Below are 19,196 nucleotides of genomic sequence, written 5' to 3' on the forward strand. Positions count from 1 at the left end.
ATATCAGTCCAATTCTGAAGTCTTTGCACTGCCTTCCAGTCAGGTTTTGTGTTGATTTTAAAATCATTATGCGTATATAAGGCATTGCATGGCCTTATATGTAAGCATAAGCACACACATGACCAAAATAATAGAATAAATACATAAATTAAAATTTGCAGGAAAAAAAGAGGATTTAGAAATGACAAGGGATGATGAATGTTTCAATCCATGCTGTTTCTAATGAAATATTCACAAATATATTAATTAATCATTTTCAGTTTAACTTAGAAATTAAACTGAGATAGGTTTTGACTATTGTCTGAACAGTACTGGCAACGCACTGGCTTTATATCATTATACATTTCTTTCTACTTTTGATTAGTTGTAAAATGAAATGCATGAACAGTGAGTTTAAGTGTATTGTACTAGATATGAATTTAAAAAGGGACTACTCATTAAACAGCTCATCTTACAAGTTATTTGTTTCATGAGTAACAAACACCTGAACACACAAAAATTTCCACAGAACAAATTGCACTTATTCTTAGATCACAGACAACATAAAGAATATATGTTAATATATGGTAGGAGTACAGTTGTCCACATGACATTGATTAACACCTGAATGTTATCTCAGAGAGGGGGAAATGATTTTAGATTGATCATATTGTCAGTAATAAAAAAGAAAGTACAGCTGCTTTAGTTATCTCTCTGTCAGTCCCCACACTCTTCGGGGGGCAGGGGGAATATATCACAAATATATTAATTAATCATTTTCAATGCAACTTGTAGACTAGAAATAAAACTAAACAGGTTTTGATTGTTGTCTGAACAGTACTGGCAACACACTGGTTTTATTTGATCATTATACATTTGTTTCAACTTTTGATCACTTGAAAAAATGAAATGCATGAACAGTGAGTTCAATTTGATACTAGATATGAATGAGTTACCTTATTTATTTTTTTATTCCGAGGTGGGAAAAAAGCTATAGTTTATAGTTTTAAGTTTTGACATGCTTAGTTTCTCCCTTCACTACCTTTGATAGCAATTTTTTTTTTTTTTGTTTGTTTGTTTGTTTGTTTGTTTTGATTAATATAAACGAGAATGTTTACTTCCGGAATCTGCTGCACTTTATTGGCTCTGCAAGACCTGCGCTGGCCAATAATATTCGTCTTTGTTCCCAGGTCTGAAAGCCCGGCGTTTCTAGGACAACGACTCACAAACAAATGAGGGTGGTGGTTCCCACTTTGTTTGGTTAGGAACAAAACCAATTTATATCGTGCTATTGAAGAAGCGGACTAAAAACGTTCAGCACACTTGAGGAATGGTAAGTATGACGCAGTTTTTCTGAGTTAAAAAGCTATAAACAGTCTGTTTTAATAAACTAGGTAATCATTTAAACAGATGCTACATGCGCAAAAAGGATGACATGTCAGAATACCCTGTTAGCCATTCATTAGCGAAGTTGTGTTGCAGAACATGAACATTTAAATAAGAGACCGTCTCTTTGCAGTCTTTCATGAGCCAGCAGCGCAACATCTCTCACAACCACCATCAGAAGATGATCCTGGACTACCGCAAACAGGAGGAAATGCGTGAAGATCAAACTAAACGCATCGCCAAAGAGAGGCAGCTACAAGCCAACATCCAGTGCGAAGAGAGAGTCGAGAAAAAGCGCTTCCTGCGCAAGATGCGAGATGAAGAGTATGGCAGACAAATCGAGGAATCCCTTGTCAAGGTTCAGTTTATCCCGCTTGTTAAACATTGCGTCAGCTGCTCAAAAAGAAATGCCTAGTGTCGCTTGTGTTTATTTGTTAGAATCCCCATTAGCTGTAAATCTTCCTGCAGTATAAATATATAAACATATCTTTAAGAACATGCATGAAACATTAACCATGCATTTAGGAACACACACAGAACATTGCAGTCTATTCTAAATCAAAATATTTAATATGCACTACCAGTCAAAAGTCTCTTCTACTCACCAAGCCTGCATTTATTTGATTCAAAGTACAGCAAAAACAGTAAAATTTTGTAAATATTTTTACTTTTTAACATATTTTTGTCTATTTGAATATATTTTAAAATGTAATTTATTCCTGAGATTTCAACGCTGAATTTTTAGCATCATTACTCCAGTCACACGATCCTTCAGAAATCATTGTAATATTCTGATTTGCTACTCAGAAAAGCATTTATTATTATTTTTATATTAAAGTAGATTTTATATTATATTATAGTAGATTTTTTCAGGTTTCTTTAATGAATGGAAAGTTCAGAAGAACAGCAGTTATCTGAAACAGAAATCTTTTGTAACATTATATATGGCTTTGTCATCACTTTTGTTCAATTTAAAGCATACTTGCTAAATAAAAGTATTAATTATGTAAAAAGTATTCATTTCTATAATTAAAAATTAAAATTAAAAATATACTGACTCCAAGCTTTTGAAGCTCAGCATAATAGAATGATTTCTGAAGGATCTTGTGACACTGAAGACTGAAGTGGTGATGCTGAAAATTCTTTGATCACATCAATCAATTACATTTTATAACTATATATTCAAATAGAAAGCAGTTATTTTAAATAGTAAAAATATTTGCTGTATTTTGGATCAAATAAATGAAGGCTTGGTGAGCAGAAGAGACTTCTTTAAAAAACATTAAAAAAAAAATCTTACTGTGCAAAAACCTTTTGTATATTTAACAAAATCGGACACTTAAGACTGTATTAAAAACCTGCAAAATGTATGTTTTTAGGCAGAACAGGAAAGACAGTTCAAAGAGAGGCAGCTTGAACAGGAAGAGAGGATGGCCCAGGAGCTGGCGAGAATTAATAATCAGAAACTCCGAGATGAGAAGATGAGGCAGTACATTAAAGAGAACAGGTAAGAGACCAGAGAGCTTACTCTATAGCACAGTAGAATGTTTTTATAAAATGTACTATTTTTTAAACTCTGTGTTTTATTGGCAGCATTGAACTTCGAGAGCTAGAGTTAAAGCTCAAGTCTGCCTACCTAAACAGAGAACGGGCAGCACAGATGGCAGAAAAGGAAGCTATGCGATATGAGACAGTGGTGAGTGTGTAATCTCCAAATGTGTGTTAAAATAGGGGCTTTTTTTGGTTTTGCTTATTGCGAATTTTATCTTACCAGCGACAAGAGGCTGCCATTGCCCGTAAGATGAAGGACGAGCACGAGCGTGCAGAGATGGAGAAGGAGAAGCAGGAGCAGAAGAAGTATGAGGAGGTGGCGCGTTACCAGCAAGAACTTGAGCGGCAGCTCGAGGAGAAGGACCGCAAGAGACAGGAAGCCTATGAGGAGTTTCTTAAAGAGAAACTCATGGTGGATGAAATAGTGCGGAAGATCTATGAGGAGGATCAGAGGTAAGTGTGATCTTTGCTTTTCTATTTTTACGTGTGTAATATTTTGTACTGCGTTTGGAAATTCTGGTGTGAACAGACAATATCATCTCTTTTGATGACCTGGTAAGATGGTTCTAGGGTAGTTTGAAACTGACAAACTTCATTTACAGGGAGATTCAGTTACGACTCGAGAAAGTGGTGGCCACTCAGAGATACATTGAAGATTTTAAAAAGCAGCAAGCGGAGTGGAGACGTATAGAGCGAGAGAAGGTAGAGGCGGAGAACAGGCGCATCATTGAGTTTGCCCACTACCAGCAGAGGAAGGAGGAGGACAGGATGGCCAAAGTTAGAGAACGAGAACAAGCGAAAGAAACCTTGCACAAAATGGTACATGACAGCTCCCCCTCTGCACCATTAAGTACAGGCGAGTAATCAAGATTTGAATGTTAATGTGTTCTTTCTTTCCTTTTTGTTTAGCTCGCTGAGCAGATTGAGATGGAAAAAAGAGAACGTGAGAAGATGGAGCGTGTCCGTGAGGAACTTCACTTGGAAGAGCAGGCTGAGGCTGCAAGAAGACAGGAAATTGTGAGAACTTTCTTACTAGATTTTTTACTACATCTTACTTTACTGGATGCACTATGTACATTTTCCATAGAAGACACAGGTTAATCACATGCAGGGTCACCAGATCCCAGAAAAAAGTCCAAAACTGAACCAAAACCCACTCAATTTGTCAGAAGTTGACAGATAAAGGACCTTAAAATAAACATTTTGATTTACTGTAGTTGAAATGTAGTTGAATTTTTAGCATGATTACTCTAGTCACATTATCCATTAGAAATCATTCTAATATTCTGATTTCCTGCTCACAAAACATGCATTATTATTATTATGTTGAAAACAGCTGAGTGAATTTTTTTCAGGTTTCTTTGATTAATAGAAAGTTCAGAAGAACAGCGCTTGGACTGTTTTTGTTCCGGTTCATGACAGTTAGGGTGTGTCGAAAAACTCCCATCTCATGTTCTCCCTCAACTTCGAAATCGCCCTATATCGCTGTTTTACCTTTTTTGTTGAGGGTGTTTGATCTTATTTGCATATTCACTTTGCAAATACTGGGTCGGAACTTCTGCAGTGATGCAGGGTGATTTTGAAATGATTTTTGAAGTTGAGGGAGAAAATATGGTCAGAGTTTTTCGACATACCCTAACTGTCTTGAGTCAGAATACACAGAGTTCAGGGGAAAAAAAAGGCAAGACAAGCGTTTGACATTTTTTTTTTTTTTTAATGTAAATAACTGATCACTTCGGTAGATAAGACCCTTCTTCCTCAGCTGGGATCGTTTACAACTGCATTTGGGATCGTTTGAGGCCACATTTAAATTGGAAGTTCAAAATTGGGGCACCATACCAATTCATTATATTGAGAAAAATGCAGAAAATTGTTTTGTTTACGTAGAAGCATAAATGTGCAATTAATCTATAATGGCATTAACTTAATTAACCTGCTTTCAAATTCCTGATGTGGGCAAAACTCATGCAACCTCTACTTTGTGATGTGATATCCTGTCATGACCACTGCGTGGCGCTCTTTTTAAGTCCAGTCTGTTAATGCTGGTATACTAAACAGTGCATTTTGAACTGTTAAATGCATCTGCCACTTTCACAAACCATTAAACAATTTTCATACATTACACAAATTTTACTTTTATTCATTTATTAATTTTAAGGATCAATAAACATTTTCATTTTTCTTTGTCTGCAAATAATGCTTTTGGTGGCAACGGTACATTATAAAAGTGTCTCAAAAACACACAATACATCAATTTTTCCTGTGACATTTTTAAAATAGCCAAATTGTGTGGAAAACAGTGACCCTGTCAACACTAATCTTATGATGCCTGTCTAGAAAAAGTCTACATTTACCATTTCTTCATGTCACTCACAGGAAGAGATGGAGAAGAGGATCCGGCAGCGGCTAGAGCTGCAGCAGACATGTCAGGAAATGATGGCCTTCAAGCGATTGCGCATACAAGCTGAGAAAGAGGAAGAGGAGGCCTTTAGACAAATGATGATGGCCAAGTTTGCAGAGGATGACCGCATCGAGCAGATGAATGCCCAGAAGCGTCGTATGAAACAGTTGGAACACAAACGGGCTGTAGAGAAGCTGCTGGAAGAAAGGAGACAGCAGTATCTGGCTGAACAAGTAAGACTCAAAACCACAAATCAACCAGTCAAATGAGCAGCTTAGACATTAGTTCCTACCTATATCAATAACTGCTGATAGTACAGGCAACATGGAATGAATGAATCTAATATTTAACAGGAGAGGGAGGAAGAGGAGCGAGCAATGGAGAAGGAGAGAGAGTCTCAGCGGCGAAAGATCATTGAAGAGGAGAGACAGAGGCTTCTAAAACAGCATGCGACAAAACTGCTGGGATACCTACCAAAGGTGAGAACGCCACATCATAGTACACAGACACTCATTTGTAAGCCGTCTTACATGTTCAGACTCATTACTGTATTTTTTTGTAATACAAAATATCTTTTCTTGTTTTCCTTATTTTCTAGGGAATTTTTAAAGAAGATGACCTGGAGCACTTTGATGAGGATTTCAGAAACAATTTCAAACAACGACAGGCTGATATTTTCTCAGATGAGGGTTGGGGAGATGATTCGCAGTAGGGTAATTCCTGTCATGACCACAATGTGGCACTCTTTCTAAATCTGGTCTGTTAATGCTTGTATACTGAACAGTGCATTATAACCTGTTAGGTGCATCTGCTAATTTGACAAACTATTTAACAAATTTCATGCATGAAACAAATTTAATTTTATCTTGAATAAATTTATACAGTATATTCAAACTAAGTCTATAGTGTGTTGCTTTATAACTACAAGTAGTATAGTGTCAAACTCTAAAATGGCAAACCAATTAGGCTAATGATGAAATATTAGTTTCAAAAGGATACTACATATTAATCATATGATAATCTGAATCTCCAACAATGAATTTGTAACGTTATGTAAGTATTTAGGGTTCATACTGGGTAATACATTGTTTTTCCTCTTTCTTGAACTGTTAAATTTAAATTTTACTTTTTGTAGCGCTCCAAATAAATTCACCAAATGTCCACCATTTGTGGACTAGACTTGTTTAGCCCTTCTCACACAAGCATTTCCTTTCCTCTGAGTGATTTCGTTGCTTTCCAAGAAAGAACTGAATGTGGTTGATGGTTGGCAGGCAGTATATCATACGAGCAAGAATTTAATCAAATGTGACTGCTCATGTACAGTCAAGTCTGTCAGTGTCTCAACAGCTGTCAGTCATTCTGTTCATTACGTTGGTCTGGTTGCTGTCATGGCCGTACAGTTCTTCCATTTAAGTGTTGACTGTTATCTGTACCTGTACTATGAAAATGGCAAGCCTCTCTTGTAACTGCTATTATGAAAATTCCCTCTAAAAATGGTAAATAAAAAAAAAGCTAAGTCATCATATAATGAATTTCATTAAAAATGGATCCCTTAAACTTTCATGCAACATCACCATCCATCAGCATTTGGTGTTTATTTTCAATTCTAAGTCTGGCAAATTCAGTTTTATTAGATCACCACATACTCTTCTCAAAACACTTATAATAAAAGCTCCTTTGCTCTCCGCATAATGCATCCCATTCTCTTAATGATATTGTAGAAATGACCTCACTAGTTGAGAGGTACTATATGTTAAAAACTGAAAGGTCAGTAAACCTTTTTATGTGTCTTGCAGCTAATTTCCTGTGTCATGAAGCTTCAGCACTGAAATGTCAATACCAAGCTAACACTGGTAATGAGTCAATAAGACACTAGAGTATGATTGCGGAAAGTCTCAAAAGCATGTTGTCAGTGATGTTACAATGTCAGATGACATTTTAAATGGGCATAAATATAGGATGGATTGGCTCTTGTAATACAGTTGAGGTCAAAAGTTTACATACACCCTGTAGAATCTGCAAAATGTTAATTAGTTTACCAAAATGAGAGGGATCATACTAAATGCCTGTTATTTTTTATTTAGTACTGACCTGAATAAGATATTTCACATAAAAGATATGTATAATAGTTGAATTTATAAAAATGACCCTGTTCGAAAGTTTATATATATACAGGTGCATCTCAATAAATTAGAATGTTGTGGAAAAGTTCATTTATTTCAGTAATTGAACTTAAATTGTGAAACTTGTGTATTAAATAAATTCAGTGCACACAGACTGAAGTAGTTTAAGTCTTTGGTTCTTTTAATTGTGATGATTTTGGGTCACATTTAACAAAAACCCACCAATTCACAAATCCACAATCTCAACAAATTAGAATACTTCATAAGACCAATAAAAAAAAAACATTGTTGGCCTTCTGAAAAGTATGTTCATTTACTGTACTCAATACTTGGTAGGGGCTCATTTTGAGCTCACTTTAATTACTGCCTCAATTTGGCATGGCATGGAGGTGATCAGTCTGTAGCACTGCTTAGGTGGTGTGGAAGCCCATGTTTCTTTGACAGTGGCCTTCAGCTCATCTGCATTTTTTAGTCTCTTGTTTTTCATTTTCCTCTTGATAGAGAGATTCTCTATGGGGTTCAGGTCTGGTGAGTTTGCTGGCCAGTCAAGCACACCAACAGCATGGTCATTTAACCAACTTTTGATGCTTTTGGCAGTGTGGGCAGGTGCCAAATCCTGCTGGAAAATGAAATCAGCATCTTTAAAAAGCTGGTCAGCAGAAGGAAGCAATTGAAGTGCTCAATTTTTTTTTTTTTTTTTTTTTTTTTTTTTTTTTTTGGTAAACGGGTGCAGTGACTTTGGTTTTCAAAAAACACAGTGGACCAACACCAGCAGATGACATTGCACCCCCAAATCATCACAGACTAAGGAAACTTAACAATGGACTTCAAGCAACTTGAGCTATGAGCTTCTCCACCCTTCCTCCAGACTCTAGGACCTTGGTTTCCAAATGAAATACAAAACTTGCTCTCATCTGAAAAGAGGACTTTGGACCACAGGGCAACAGTCCAGAAAGAAAAACAATGCATTAACAGCCAGAAGTGTAAACTGAAGATGTGTACATTTTTCTTATTTTGCCTAACTGTATATATTTTGTCATTTAGTACTGCCCTTCAGAAGCTACAGAAGATTGTGCTTCCCAGAAGACGTTAAATTTATCTTTATCTTCAAATTTAAAAAACGTTGGCTCTTAATGCATCATGTTTCTTTCTGAATCAGTGAGCGTTGGAACCTTGTTTAATTGTTGTGTATGATTCCCTCAGTTGTCCTCAGTGTGAAAAGATGGATCTCAAAATCATACAGTCATTGTTGGAAAGGGTTCAAATACACAAAAATGCTGAAAAACAAAAGAATTTGTGGAACCTGAAAGATTTTTTTGAAAGACAGCAGGCAGTTTAACTGTTCAGGACAAACAAAGGATTCATGAACAACTATCACTAAAAAAAACAAAACAAAACAAAAAAACCCAGCTGTGGATCATTCAGGTGACAACACAGTATTAAGAATCAAGTGTATTAAAACTTTTGAACAGGGTCATTTTTATAAATTCAACTATTATTTTCTTTTGTTGACTATGTAACGTTTATGCAAAAAATCTTATTCAGGTCAGTATTGATAAAACAACAAAGAAAAACATACATTTTGTATGATCCCTCTTAGTTTGGTAAAATAATTAACATTTTGCAGATTCTGCAAGGTGTATGTAAACTTTTGGCCTCAACTGTACATACACTACTAGTCTCTAATTATTAGATCAGAAATACAGCAAAGCATTTTAAATTGTATCCTAATATTATTACAATTTAAAATAACTGACTGGAGCAGTCCGCAGTCACAAATGCTTTCAGAAGACATTCTAAAATGTTAATTTGGTGATCAAGAAACATAATCAATGTTGCGCTGTTTAATATTGTGGAAATCATTTACTTCTAGATTTGATGAATAGAAAGTTCAAAAGAACAGCACTTTAAAAAAAAAAGAAATCTTTTGGAACATTATACATGTTATTACTTCATTTTATGAAACAGGAAGTCCTCTTGATTTCCTCCAGAGCTTTGAAAAGATTATGAGGAAATCATATACTCCTCTGTCCTGTCACAGCCCTGTTTTGCACTCTCCATCATCCATACAGGATGATGAAGAGATCATGGGCTGCCGAGCGTGCCAGATGCACATGCAGCATGCTGACGCACATGTGGTCATACACTCAGACATTAAGCGAAATTAGCTCACAGAGCTTCTGAGCTGTACACATTAATTTCTTCCTTTCTTTGTATATCAATTTAAGTAACAGATACAAAAGGTCAACATGAAAATCTACAGTCTCATAAAGTTTGTAGACCGTGCCAAAACTTGACTCAAGTGCCTTGCAGCTCAGTTAAACCACTAATGAGGGTTGCCTAGTTCTTTTTTCCCAGCACTGGAGCAAATCTTATTTGGTTCACCTACTGTAATGGATTTTCTTACTAGGCTGGCCAAATATTTCTTACGATTGTCATCTTTCAGCTAAAGCTCAGTGATCATGACCAGACGTAATCTTTCCTGACATTGTTCTGCATCACATACCTTGTCTTGCTCACCTGGGAGGGCAGGAAGCATTAATACCCTGAAGGAACTGTTTGACAGACCAATGAACTCACAGTATGTATCATAGCTTACTCTATCATTGCCTTTTCCTCGCAACCTAGATGGAGGGGAACTTTCTGTTGCTGAGATGGAGCGCAGATTGAATTGTCTCAGAATGAAGTCTCTGATTGCCAAAGCTGTGCGTCTACAATGAAGCATATGCTAATAGACCAGACTCCAGTGCTGCATTGGATTAGTCTGAACATGATTTGACTTGGCTCATCATGCTGTACATCACCGGTTCTGCACAAACACCATTATTATATCTATAGCCAAAAGGAAACGAATGTAAATCTCAAAAGTAGATGTACATGCTAACTATATTAAGATGGAGCGTTGCTCATTCCCTGATTCTTTTTGACCCCCAGATAGCTGTTACCACCAAAAAGTTCAAGCATTTCCTGTGTCTTACCGCTAAATGAGTTGTGGTTGTACAAATAAGATTTTCTTCGAGTCATAAAGTACAAAGCATTTTGATTTGCTCACGTCTTGCTTTTCATCATTTTAATGATATAGGAAATTGATTTGCAGAGCTAAAGAAAATCAACATTTGCACTAATTAGTGCCAAAAAATCTCGACATGCTGTTGGAACTGGTATAAACTGGCTGTGTTTCAATAGATGGTGCATCTCTCACTTCATAAAGCCTAATGAGATGTGTACTTATGGGCTGCCTTACAAAAGACTGTCTGTCTGTCCCCCTGAGGAGGGGTATGGAGGTCTTTCAGATCAATGACCAAGCAGTGGGAGGCACAGACAATGGACCAATAAAGCACAGAAGTAGCGTGAGAACGTCTGAATAAAAGATTAGTCATGTTGTTTGGAAATGGACGTACAGCAGTACCTAATTATATTGCGTTTTGAGCTAATTAATGCTGGTGTGAGCTTGTAAACAGCCATTGCTCATAACTACCACATCATTATTAATCCGAGCCACGCTCATTGACGTGCTTTTATTATTTTCCATGTTTCTCCCTTTGGAACAAATCACCCCCGGACTGGAACTATAGGGTGGACTGGGGCCTTCGGTTTGGAGATAACAGGAACCAGTGACAAGCACGTTCCGAATCAGTCGTCGCCAGTTAATCTAGGCCTGCTGCCGTGGCTTATTAGACCGTTATCCACATCACTTTCATCACTGATATTTCCACAGAGGTGTGGAAATAAAGCTCACTGATCCCAGACCAACCTTGGAAAGAGTAAATAAATAAACAAATGTCAACAGTATGAACCAAATGAAAGATTGGGTGTGTTTAAATGCCAAGGTCTATGACTCGATTTGTATGAATCTTTTAATGGATGGTCACGAAATAGTTCTGAAGTATATCAGCATCATTATGTGATAGTCGATTTGCTGTTTTATTTACATTTCCTTACCATTTTGTTCTTCTCTTTTCTTGTGATTGTGATCAGCTACTGATGTTGACAATCAATATTAAACATTACTATTATAAATTAATGAACATTATGAATAGTGTTTGTTATGATCTGACTCTTCAAGGTGATAGGCCTAACCAATGTGATAGAGATAATTATCAGTTTATGCAAACTAAGGTTTTGAATCAAAAGTATAATTTTCTAACATGGTTTTGAGTGTTTTATTAATATTTAGTTTAAAACGTCCTTAAACTATATAAATTTTGTGAATAATTTTGTGAACACGTTTCCCAACATCCTATTTTTTTCTGTAGATCTTGGAAAAACAGGTGAACACAATAAAGGCAAACTGGCATGCATTCATACATTATTCAGAAATAATGCCTCGAGTAAAAAAAAAAACATTAACTGTATCATAATGATCTAACGGTCGAACGGTCGATTTTCTCCAGTGAAAATTTTCTGATCGGGCTGGTCGTTTCGGACTTTCCAAAGCTGCGCGCTCCTCCCTCCTCCTCCGCCTGATCTCTTTATAAATCCAGAGAGAAAACATCATTATCAGACTGACAGAAGCGTCTATCTGAGCCACGCACCTCTCCATATTCTACTATAAAAACAGGAGAACCCATCCATGCTCTCCAACAAGCTTGACGGACCGCGTCGAGGACGCTCTTTTGACTCCATCAATAAGAGTTACGAAGAAAGGCAACTCAACAATGAGGTAAGGAGAACTTTTGGCGTATATTCAAAATGCAAACATTTTTCATATCCAAATGCTAACATTTTTGCTATGTTTTACATATCAAAATGCTAACATTTCTAATTATGAAGAGAAAAGTGAGCTGTCAAAACGGATAATAGATTGATCTTGAAAATTTAAGTGTGTAATCACAAATTGCTGATGTTTCTACTGGAGCATATTTATTTTTATATATTTTGACTTTAATCAATAACCTAATTAAATATTATATTATGTACTTAACATCATTAATGTACATTTAAATATCATAAATCTTTCCACATATATTCATTTTTGAACTTGTGTATGATCTGTTATGTATTGTATATTGATGTCATCGCGTTTACATGACTCTGAAGTTGCTGTCCAACACAGTGCTGGTCTAGTCATATATTTGATAGCATGATGCATCCTACCCAACCTTATGAAAATAATGATATTTACATGTTATTTGCCTGTGGATAACGATTTCCTGTTTGAGAAACATGTCAAAAACAAACATAAGTTCACTCACACGGGATATTAAACATCTGCTCTGTAGTAGAGAGATTGTCATGCTAATGTCAAAAGACACCTGAGTAAAACCCAATGATACTGATTACAATACACTCTTTCTCTCTCTCTTTTAAGTTGAACAAACCTACTTTTCATAAGACAGATGAGAACAAAGAGAAGATACGTTCCTCTAAGAGAGAACATGCCGCAATTGTCTTCTCTCTGAAGAATGAAGTCGGAGGGCTTGTGAAGGCATTAAAATTATTTCAGGTACATGAATGTTTTCCATTCTTTAAACGTTACCAGTCTGGTGTAATTGTCATATTTTTTTCAATATGAATTAATCTCAATGTATCATTTTTCTTTCTTTTTTCTTTCTTATATATATATATATATATATATATATGAATGTATTAATGTATAAAATACATGTATTTTGTATAAATATTATTCAAACACACATTATGGAATTACACTAAATTTAAGTTTTAAGTAGGCTAAATTACATATTTTCATTCATTATAAACAGGACAGCCAGGTGAAGCTTTTGCACATTGAGTCACGTAAGTCCCGGCGGCGTAACTCAGAGTTGGAGGTACTGGTGGACTGTGACAGTGATCGAGAAACTCTAAAAGACATTGTTCGCCTACTGCGCAAACAAACGAGCATTGTAACCATGGACTCACCTGGTAAGTTCTGGACTCCTTCAAACAGTACTGTGTTTCACTCCTTCATTGGATATGACTACTACACAGACATTAGTGCATAAATGTCGTGTAACACTGAAAATGCATTTTTCAGATGTTGCTGAGGTGCCTTGGTTCCCCAAGAAGATCTCAGATCTGGATAAGAGTGCCTGTCGTGTTCTGATGTATGGTTCAGATTTGGACGCAGATCATCCGGTCAGTATTTTTGCTAGAGAATTAGGCTATATCACTGATAATAGTATTCATGTCATACCTTATGTATGAGAAACGTATGTTTTTGTTTCTATATGATTTCAGGGATTCAAAGACAACGTTTATCGTAAGAGAAGGAAATATTTTGCAGATCTTGCCATGAGTTACAAACAGTACGTTTAACTATAAGGTTTTAAAACTCGTATATTAATTCCACATATTTATCTTTAGTATTCACATGATTCTCTCTCACTCCGCAGTGGAGAACCTATACCACATGTAGAGTTTACGGAGGAAGAGGTGAAGACGTGGGGTGTCGTTTTTCGGGAGTTGAATAAGCTGTATCCCACACATGCCTGTCGAGAGTACCTGAACAACCTGCCACTGCTCACCCAGTACTGTGGCTACAGAGAGGACAACATACCACAACTGGAGGATGTGTCCAACTTCCTGAGAGGTGAGACTGAGCATGCATAAAATATGTTTTTTAAGATGCTGATGAGAAGTATTAGTTGTGTCACCAGCAGAGGGCAGTAGTTGTATAGCTGTTGTGTGTGTGTGTGTGTGTACTTGTTTTTGCTACATTGTGGGGACCAAATGTCCCCACAAGGATAGTAAAATCTGAAATTTTTGACATTGTGGGGATCGGCCTGCAGTCCCCACAATGTTAAAAAATTATTAAAAATAGTAAATGGTGTTTATCTGAAAATGTAACGATGCAAACATGTTTCCTGTAAGGGGTAGGTTTAGGGTTAGGGTTGGGTTAGGGGATAGACAATATCGTTTGGTCAGTATAAAAACTATGGAAGTCTATGGAAAGTCCCCACAATTCACAAAAACAAACATGTTTGTTTCAGAGCGAACTGGCTTCACCATTCGTCCTGTTGCTGGGTATTTGTCACCAAGAGACTTTCTGGCTGGTCTGGCCTTCAGAGTGTTTCACTGTACACAATATGTGCGTCACAGCTCAGATCCTCTTTACACTCCTGAACCGTGAGTACAAAGCATACCGTATATGCCTTTATCTCTTCAGGTCTGTTTATTGACACCATCTTTTGAAATAGGCTTTTATGAAGCAGCACCCATTGTTGAAGCAACACCCACTGTCTGTCACACCTGATGCATGAACATGCAGAAATGAAAACAAACATATCACCTTCTATTCAGTAAATCAAACTGAATCCAGATGATTTCAGCAGTTTATATTTTGCACTTCAGAGTTTGGGTTTATTTTTGTGGTCTGGTAGAATAACTTACATGATATTAAATACATTTCATACTGTACACTCCTTTTAGCCTCTTTAACATCTTTTTAACACATCTTTTCCAACCTTTAATCTTTTGAATATTTAAGCCCAGTTTTCTCTGACTGGTCAGCTGGCCCAGTCTGTTGTAATTCAATAGAGGATTTGCACTTACGATTTGGTCAGTTATCCTAATTTATGCTATTATTAGGATAATAAACCACGAAAAACCGTGTGTGGAAGCTGCTAAATCATATAGAGAAGGAATTAGTGAGCAGGAAGGGATGCAATATTTTGACAAACTAAAGTTAATAGGTGGTAAAGATGTGTACAAGCAGTATTTATTAAGAAATTAGTGTAATATTTCACCTACCTGACCAGAAATGATAAGAACAAATGCAAATGTTTTTAGGATCCTTGCCCTTGAAATCCTGGTTCAGTTTGGCTAACCACAAATGCCTTTTGTTCCTCAGTTTTTTGCACTCTTTTCCTTAATTTGTTATAACTTTTGGCAGTCACTATAGTGTTTTTCCTGTTCCGACCAATTAGTACAGCCCAAAACTTGGCAATAATTGATCATTCTCAGCAGCAATAATCAGCAAAATATGCAAGTTGTGTTCAGCTCAGTGGCATATGTTCAGTGCCGACCGTATGGCCAACTGATGACGCGTCTGGGTTTTTAGCTCCCAAGGCTTCTAGTGTAACTGTGGTTTTGGTAGAGGTATAAGTCCAAGTTTTAAATTTTTTGTTTTTAAAAAGCACCTAATTTACAAAGACATTGCGAAATGACTTACCCAATTGTTCTTTAAGGGTGGGCCAAAGAAAACAGTAGGTGGGAATTATGGAAACGTTTAACATGGCGATGTACCTAAGTCACAGAAACAATGGCAGGACTACAAACAAAGTGTTTTCTACTAGAGAGATTATCTCTGCTTTGTATCTTTGCAGATGGTTTATATGCACCAACAGATTTATTACAACATTAAAGGAAAGTTAAAATCATAAACAGCATAAAAGTGCCCTTTAAAAAAAACTCAATGTAGTAACACAGAAATTAATCATTTGCATAGAGCTGCAACTCTACAGCAGAAACAGTGTTAACATCAAATCTTTATGCGAGCTTACTCCTGCTTCACTTCCTGCTACACACTGATTGTATATGTCTTGTGTACTAGGCCTTATTCTGCTTGGTCAACAAAGCTTGACAAACAATTAAAGAGATCTTCACATTTGTGTCTTTCAGGGACACATGTCATGAGCTGCTGGGTCATGTTCCTCTATTGGCCGAACCCAGTTTCGCACAATTCTCTCAGGAATTAGGACTGGCTTCTCTCGGGGGCGTCTGATGATGCTGTGCAGAAGTTAGCAACAGTATGTATTTCTATACATTTCGCTGTCCTGCTGTTTATACAGTATGTAGATATAAAGACTTAACATTTTTTACATGGGTTTTAATGATTGTTATGTTGGTGTGTGTGCCATTGCAGTGCTATTTCTTCACAGTAGAGTTTGGACTGTGTAAACAGGAGGGTTCACTCAGAGCATATGGTGCTGGGCTGCTCTCTTCCATCAGTGAACTTAAGGTAAATACACAATGTCAGTTTTAGAATCATAGATTACAACAATAATCTTTTTATGTTTAATCCAATAACTAGTTTGAACAATCAAATTGAATAAAATTCAATTTTTAAGTGGCTTTAAAAAAACAAAGCTGCATTAATTTGATCAAAAACAGTAAAAACAGGAATATTGTAAACTATTATTACAATTTAAAGTAACGTTTTCAATTTTATACATTTTAAGCTGACTTTTCAGCTGCCATTACTCCAGTGTTAAGTCACATGTTCCTTCAGAAATCATTCTAATATGCTCATTTAATTCTCAAGAAACTCGTTTAGTTGAAATAGAAGTCTTGTGTAACATTATAAATATCATTACTGTCGCTTCTGATACATTTACTGCATCCATGCTAGATAGAAATATTACTGGCCCCAAATGTTGAAGAGTATTGCAACTGCTGTTAATGAATTTAACTAAAGTGAATGACTCTGAAATGCATATGTTTTGTTTTGTTTTGTTTTGAAGCACTCTCTCTCAGGCTCTGCCAAAATCCTACCCTTTGAGCCCAATGTCACCTGTAAACAGGAGTGTCTCATTACCACCTTCCAAGATGTTTACTTCGTTTCGGAGAGCTTTGAGGAAGCCAAATTTAGAATGCGGTAAATCTATTTTTAAATATGTGACCTGTTACTTTCGCATGCCATATCATTATTGTTTTGCTTTGACCATTTATGTCCTCTATTTTTTTAATCACAGTGAATTTGCAAAGACAATCCAGCGTCCATTCTCCTTGCGGTATAACCCGTACACACAGAGCGTGTGTGTGCTGAGGGACATGCCCAGCATCAACGATGTGGTCGAGGAGCTCAGACACGAGCTGGACATTGTAGGAGACGCTCTCTGTCGACTCAGTGCACACCTTGGCGTCTGAAACCATTATGACTCTTGCTCATATTAATAGCTTTTATTCTTGCTATCTCTTATATCAAAGCACGTTACTCAACATTCAACACTGCAATAGTATTATCTCATTACCTGCCTTCTCTGACTGCAGAGGTGAATCACTCTTAACGTCTCTGTGAGCACCTTTCCTCTGCTACTGAAAATCGTCCAAATACCACAAAGCACTTCGATATCCAAACACTGCTTTCAGGAGAGTCTTTAAGTGCTCTTTAAATACACCAACCAGCTCAGAGTCCTTCACTGCTATTCAAACACCACCACAGCAAAAACTACATTATCTCATGATCACTAGATTCATAGTATATATACTTTAACCTTCTCTCCACTCCACTTACAGTCTCTCTAAATACACCTCAGACATGGAAATGGGTCATCCTTGCACAGTTTATAGGTTTTAAAAGCACTCCTACAAATGTTACATCTCAAGGCTTTCACACATTTGTGTTAATAGTCGTTAAATAAATACACTCTAAACTAAAGCTTAGCTTACTCTAAATTCTTAATTCTAAACTTATTGTGTATTATCAACCAGTTAAAGGCCTTTGTTGCTTTCCCAACATCAAACCTACTGTAAATTCTAGTAAATAGGCCCATTAGTTTCTTACCATGAGCTGAATAATTTATTTATTGGTGTTTGTGATATAAAAATATATATTATATCTAAAATGTTTCTCATTTTTCTTATTATCCTGATGTGAATCTGAAACTGTGGTGTGTATGTTGTGTGTTTTGTGTTCTGAAGACTGTAATCCTTGCTGCTTGTCCATGGCCATTCATGTTTATGCTTATTGAATGCTAAATAAGTGATTCTTACAAGGAGAGATCAAAATGTAAGTAATAAATAAATGTATAAATGTAGCCAACTTTTATTAAATAATTTGTTAGCAGTTAGTAGTTATAGTTTGTCTGAATCACACAAACGATTCAAACGGTATTATTGAAACAATGAGTAACTCATAAAACCCACACTTCTAATATATATTTGTTGGTTTGTAAACATTATCATTCGATAAGAAGTTATTGTATTCTGCAGTGTGATACTGTAGCCAGGAGATGGCAATGCAGCTGTATTACAGTGGTAACTCAGTAAAACTCAAACTTGAGACACAATCGATACACTGAGGTAACAAATCCCAGAGAAATGTTTACAAAAATATGCACATTTTCTGAAATGTTGCAAACTTGTGTCTGTTATTGTGGAAAAATATGATTTTGTGTTGATTGTTCTTGGTTTCATGTAGGCTATTTTGCATAGTGTTTGTACAAACACTTGTTTACAGTTGTGAGGAAATCACAAAAATGTAAGCAAACTGTAAGAACTTGCAATTGTTGACGTGTGCATCTCTTTTGTTTATATCATATGTATTATTATATCATAATCGTCACATTATAATCATAATAATAATATGACGTTTAAAAAAAACCAAAAACATTTATTTAAAGAAAACGGATACGAAACCAGAATCGAACGCCTGGCTAACGCGACGTCTGAATGAACTATTTTGACTTGCTCCCTTGCTAGTCTGCAGTCAGTACTCAGGAGGGCGACAGAGTTACATTCAGATGTTTATGAAACTAAACTGGATGTACTAGCTGTTTTTTTCAGCCAGGTAGGCCTAAGTTTCTATAAACACCTCTCCACATACATATTTCTGAAATAATTAGGGAGTAAAAGTGTTTCAGATTCTTGGGTCATGTATGACAGTGCTTGTTCTAGAATCAACCAGGTTGTTACTGAATCACACTGAAGAGGTACTTAGCTCCCAAAAGAGTACAAAGAAGAACTTGGGATATTTCCAAGATCCCCTTTCATTAGAGATATGAATACTTGCAATTAGATTACCATCTGAGTAGCCTACATTTGAAGGTTTTATTTCTTGTGCATTATATCTTGTGATAAATGAACGAGATGCT

At 36.3% G+C, this 19,196-nt stretch overlaps 2 protein-coding genes across 2 annotated transcripts; both read left to right on the forward strand.

Moving 5' to 3' along the window:
- The first annotated feature begins 1,183 nt into the window (after positions 1–1,183).
- Positions 1,184–6,930, forward strand: mns1 (meiosis-specific nuclear structural 1). The gene is made up of 10 exons (XM_051116198.1): positions 1,184–1,312; positions 1,499–1,723; positions 2,745–2,872; positions 2,959–3,061; positions 3,140–3,369; positions 3,519–3,735; positions 3,826–3,933; positions 5,293–5,550; positions 5,671–5,796; positions 5,916–6,930. Exons 1-10 carry the CDS (start codon positions 1,310–1,312, stop codon positions 6,027–6,029), a joined length of 1,512 nt encoding a protein of 503 aa, XP_050972155.1. The 5' UTR covers positions 1,184–1,309; the 3' UTR covers positions 6,030–6,930.
- A 5,009-nt stretch (positions 6,931–11,939) lies between these two features.
- tph1b (tryptophan hydroxylase 1b) lies at positions 11,940–18,518 on the forward strand. Its single transcript, XM_051113865.1, is given in 12 exon segments — positions 11,940–12,103; positions 12,752–12,886; positions 13,146–13,305; positions 13,418–13,518; positions 13,621–13,688; positions 13,776–13,972; positions 14,373–14,508; positions 16,003–16,093; positions 16,095–16,130; positions 16,247–16,342; positions 16,845–16,978; positions 17,076–18,518. Coding segments are annotated over 12 exon segments (1,419 nt in total). The 5' UTR covers positions 11,940–12,013; the 3' UTR covers positions 17,251–18,518.
- The last annotated feature ends 678 nt before the right edge of the window (positions 18,519–19,196 follow it).

The sequence above is a fragment of the Labeo rohita genome, chromosome 7 (genome assembly GCF_022985175.1).
Source record: "Labeo rohita strain BAU-BD-2019 chromosome 7, IGBB_LRoh.1.0, whole genome shotgun sequence".
Taxonomy (NCBI): domain Eukaryota; kingdom Metazoa; phylum Chordata; class Actinopteri; order Cypriniformes; family Cyprinidae; genus Labeo; species Labeo rohita.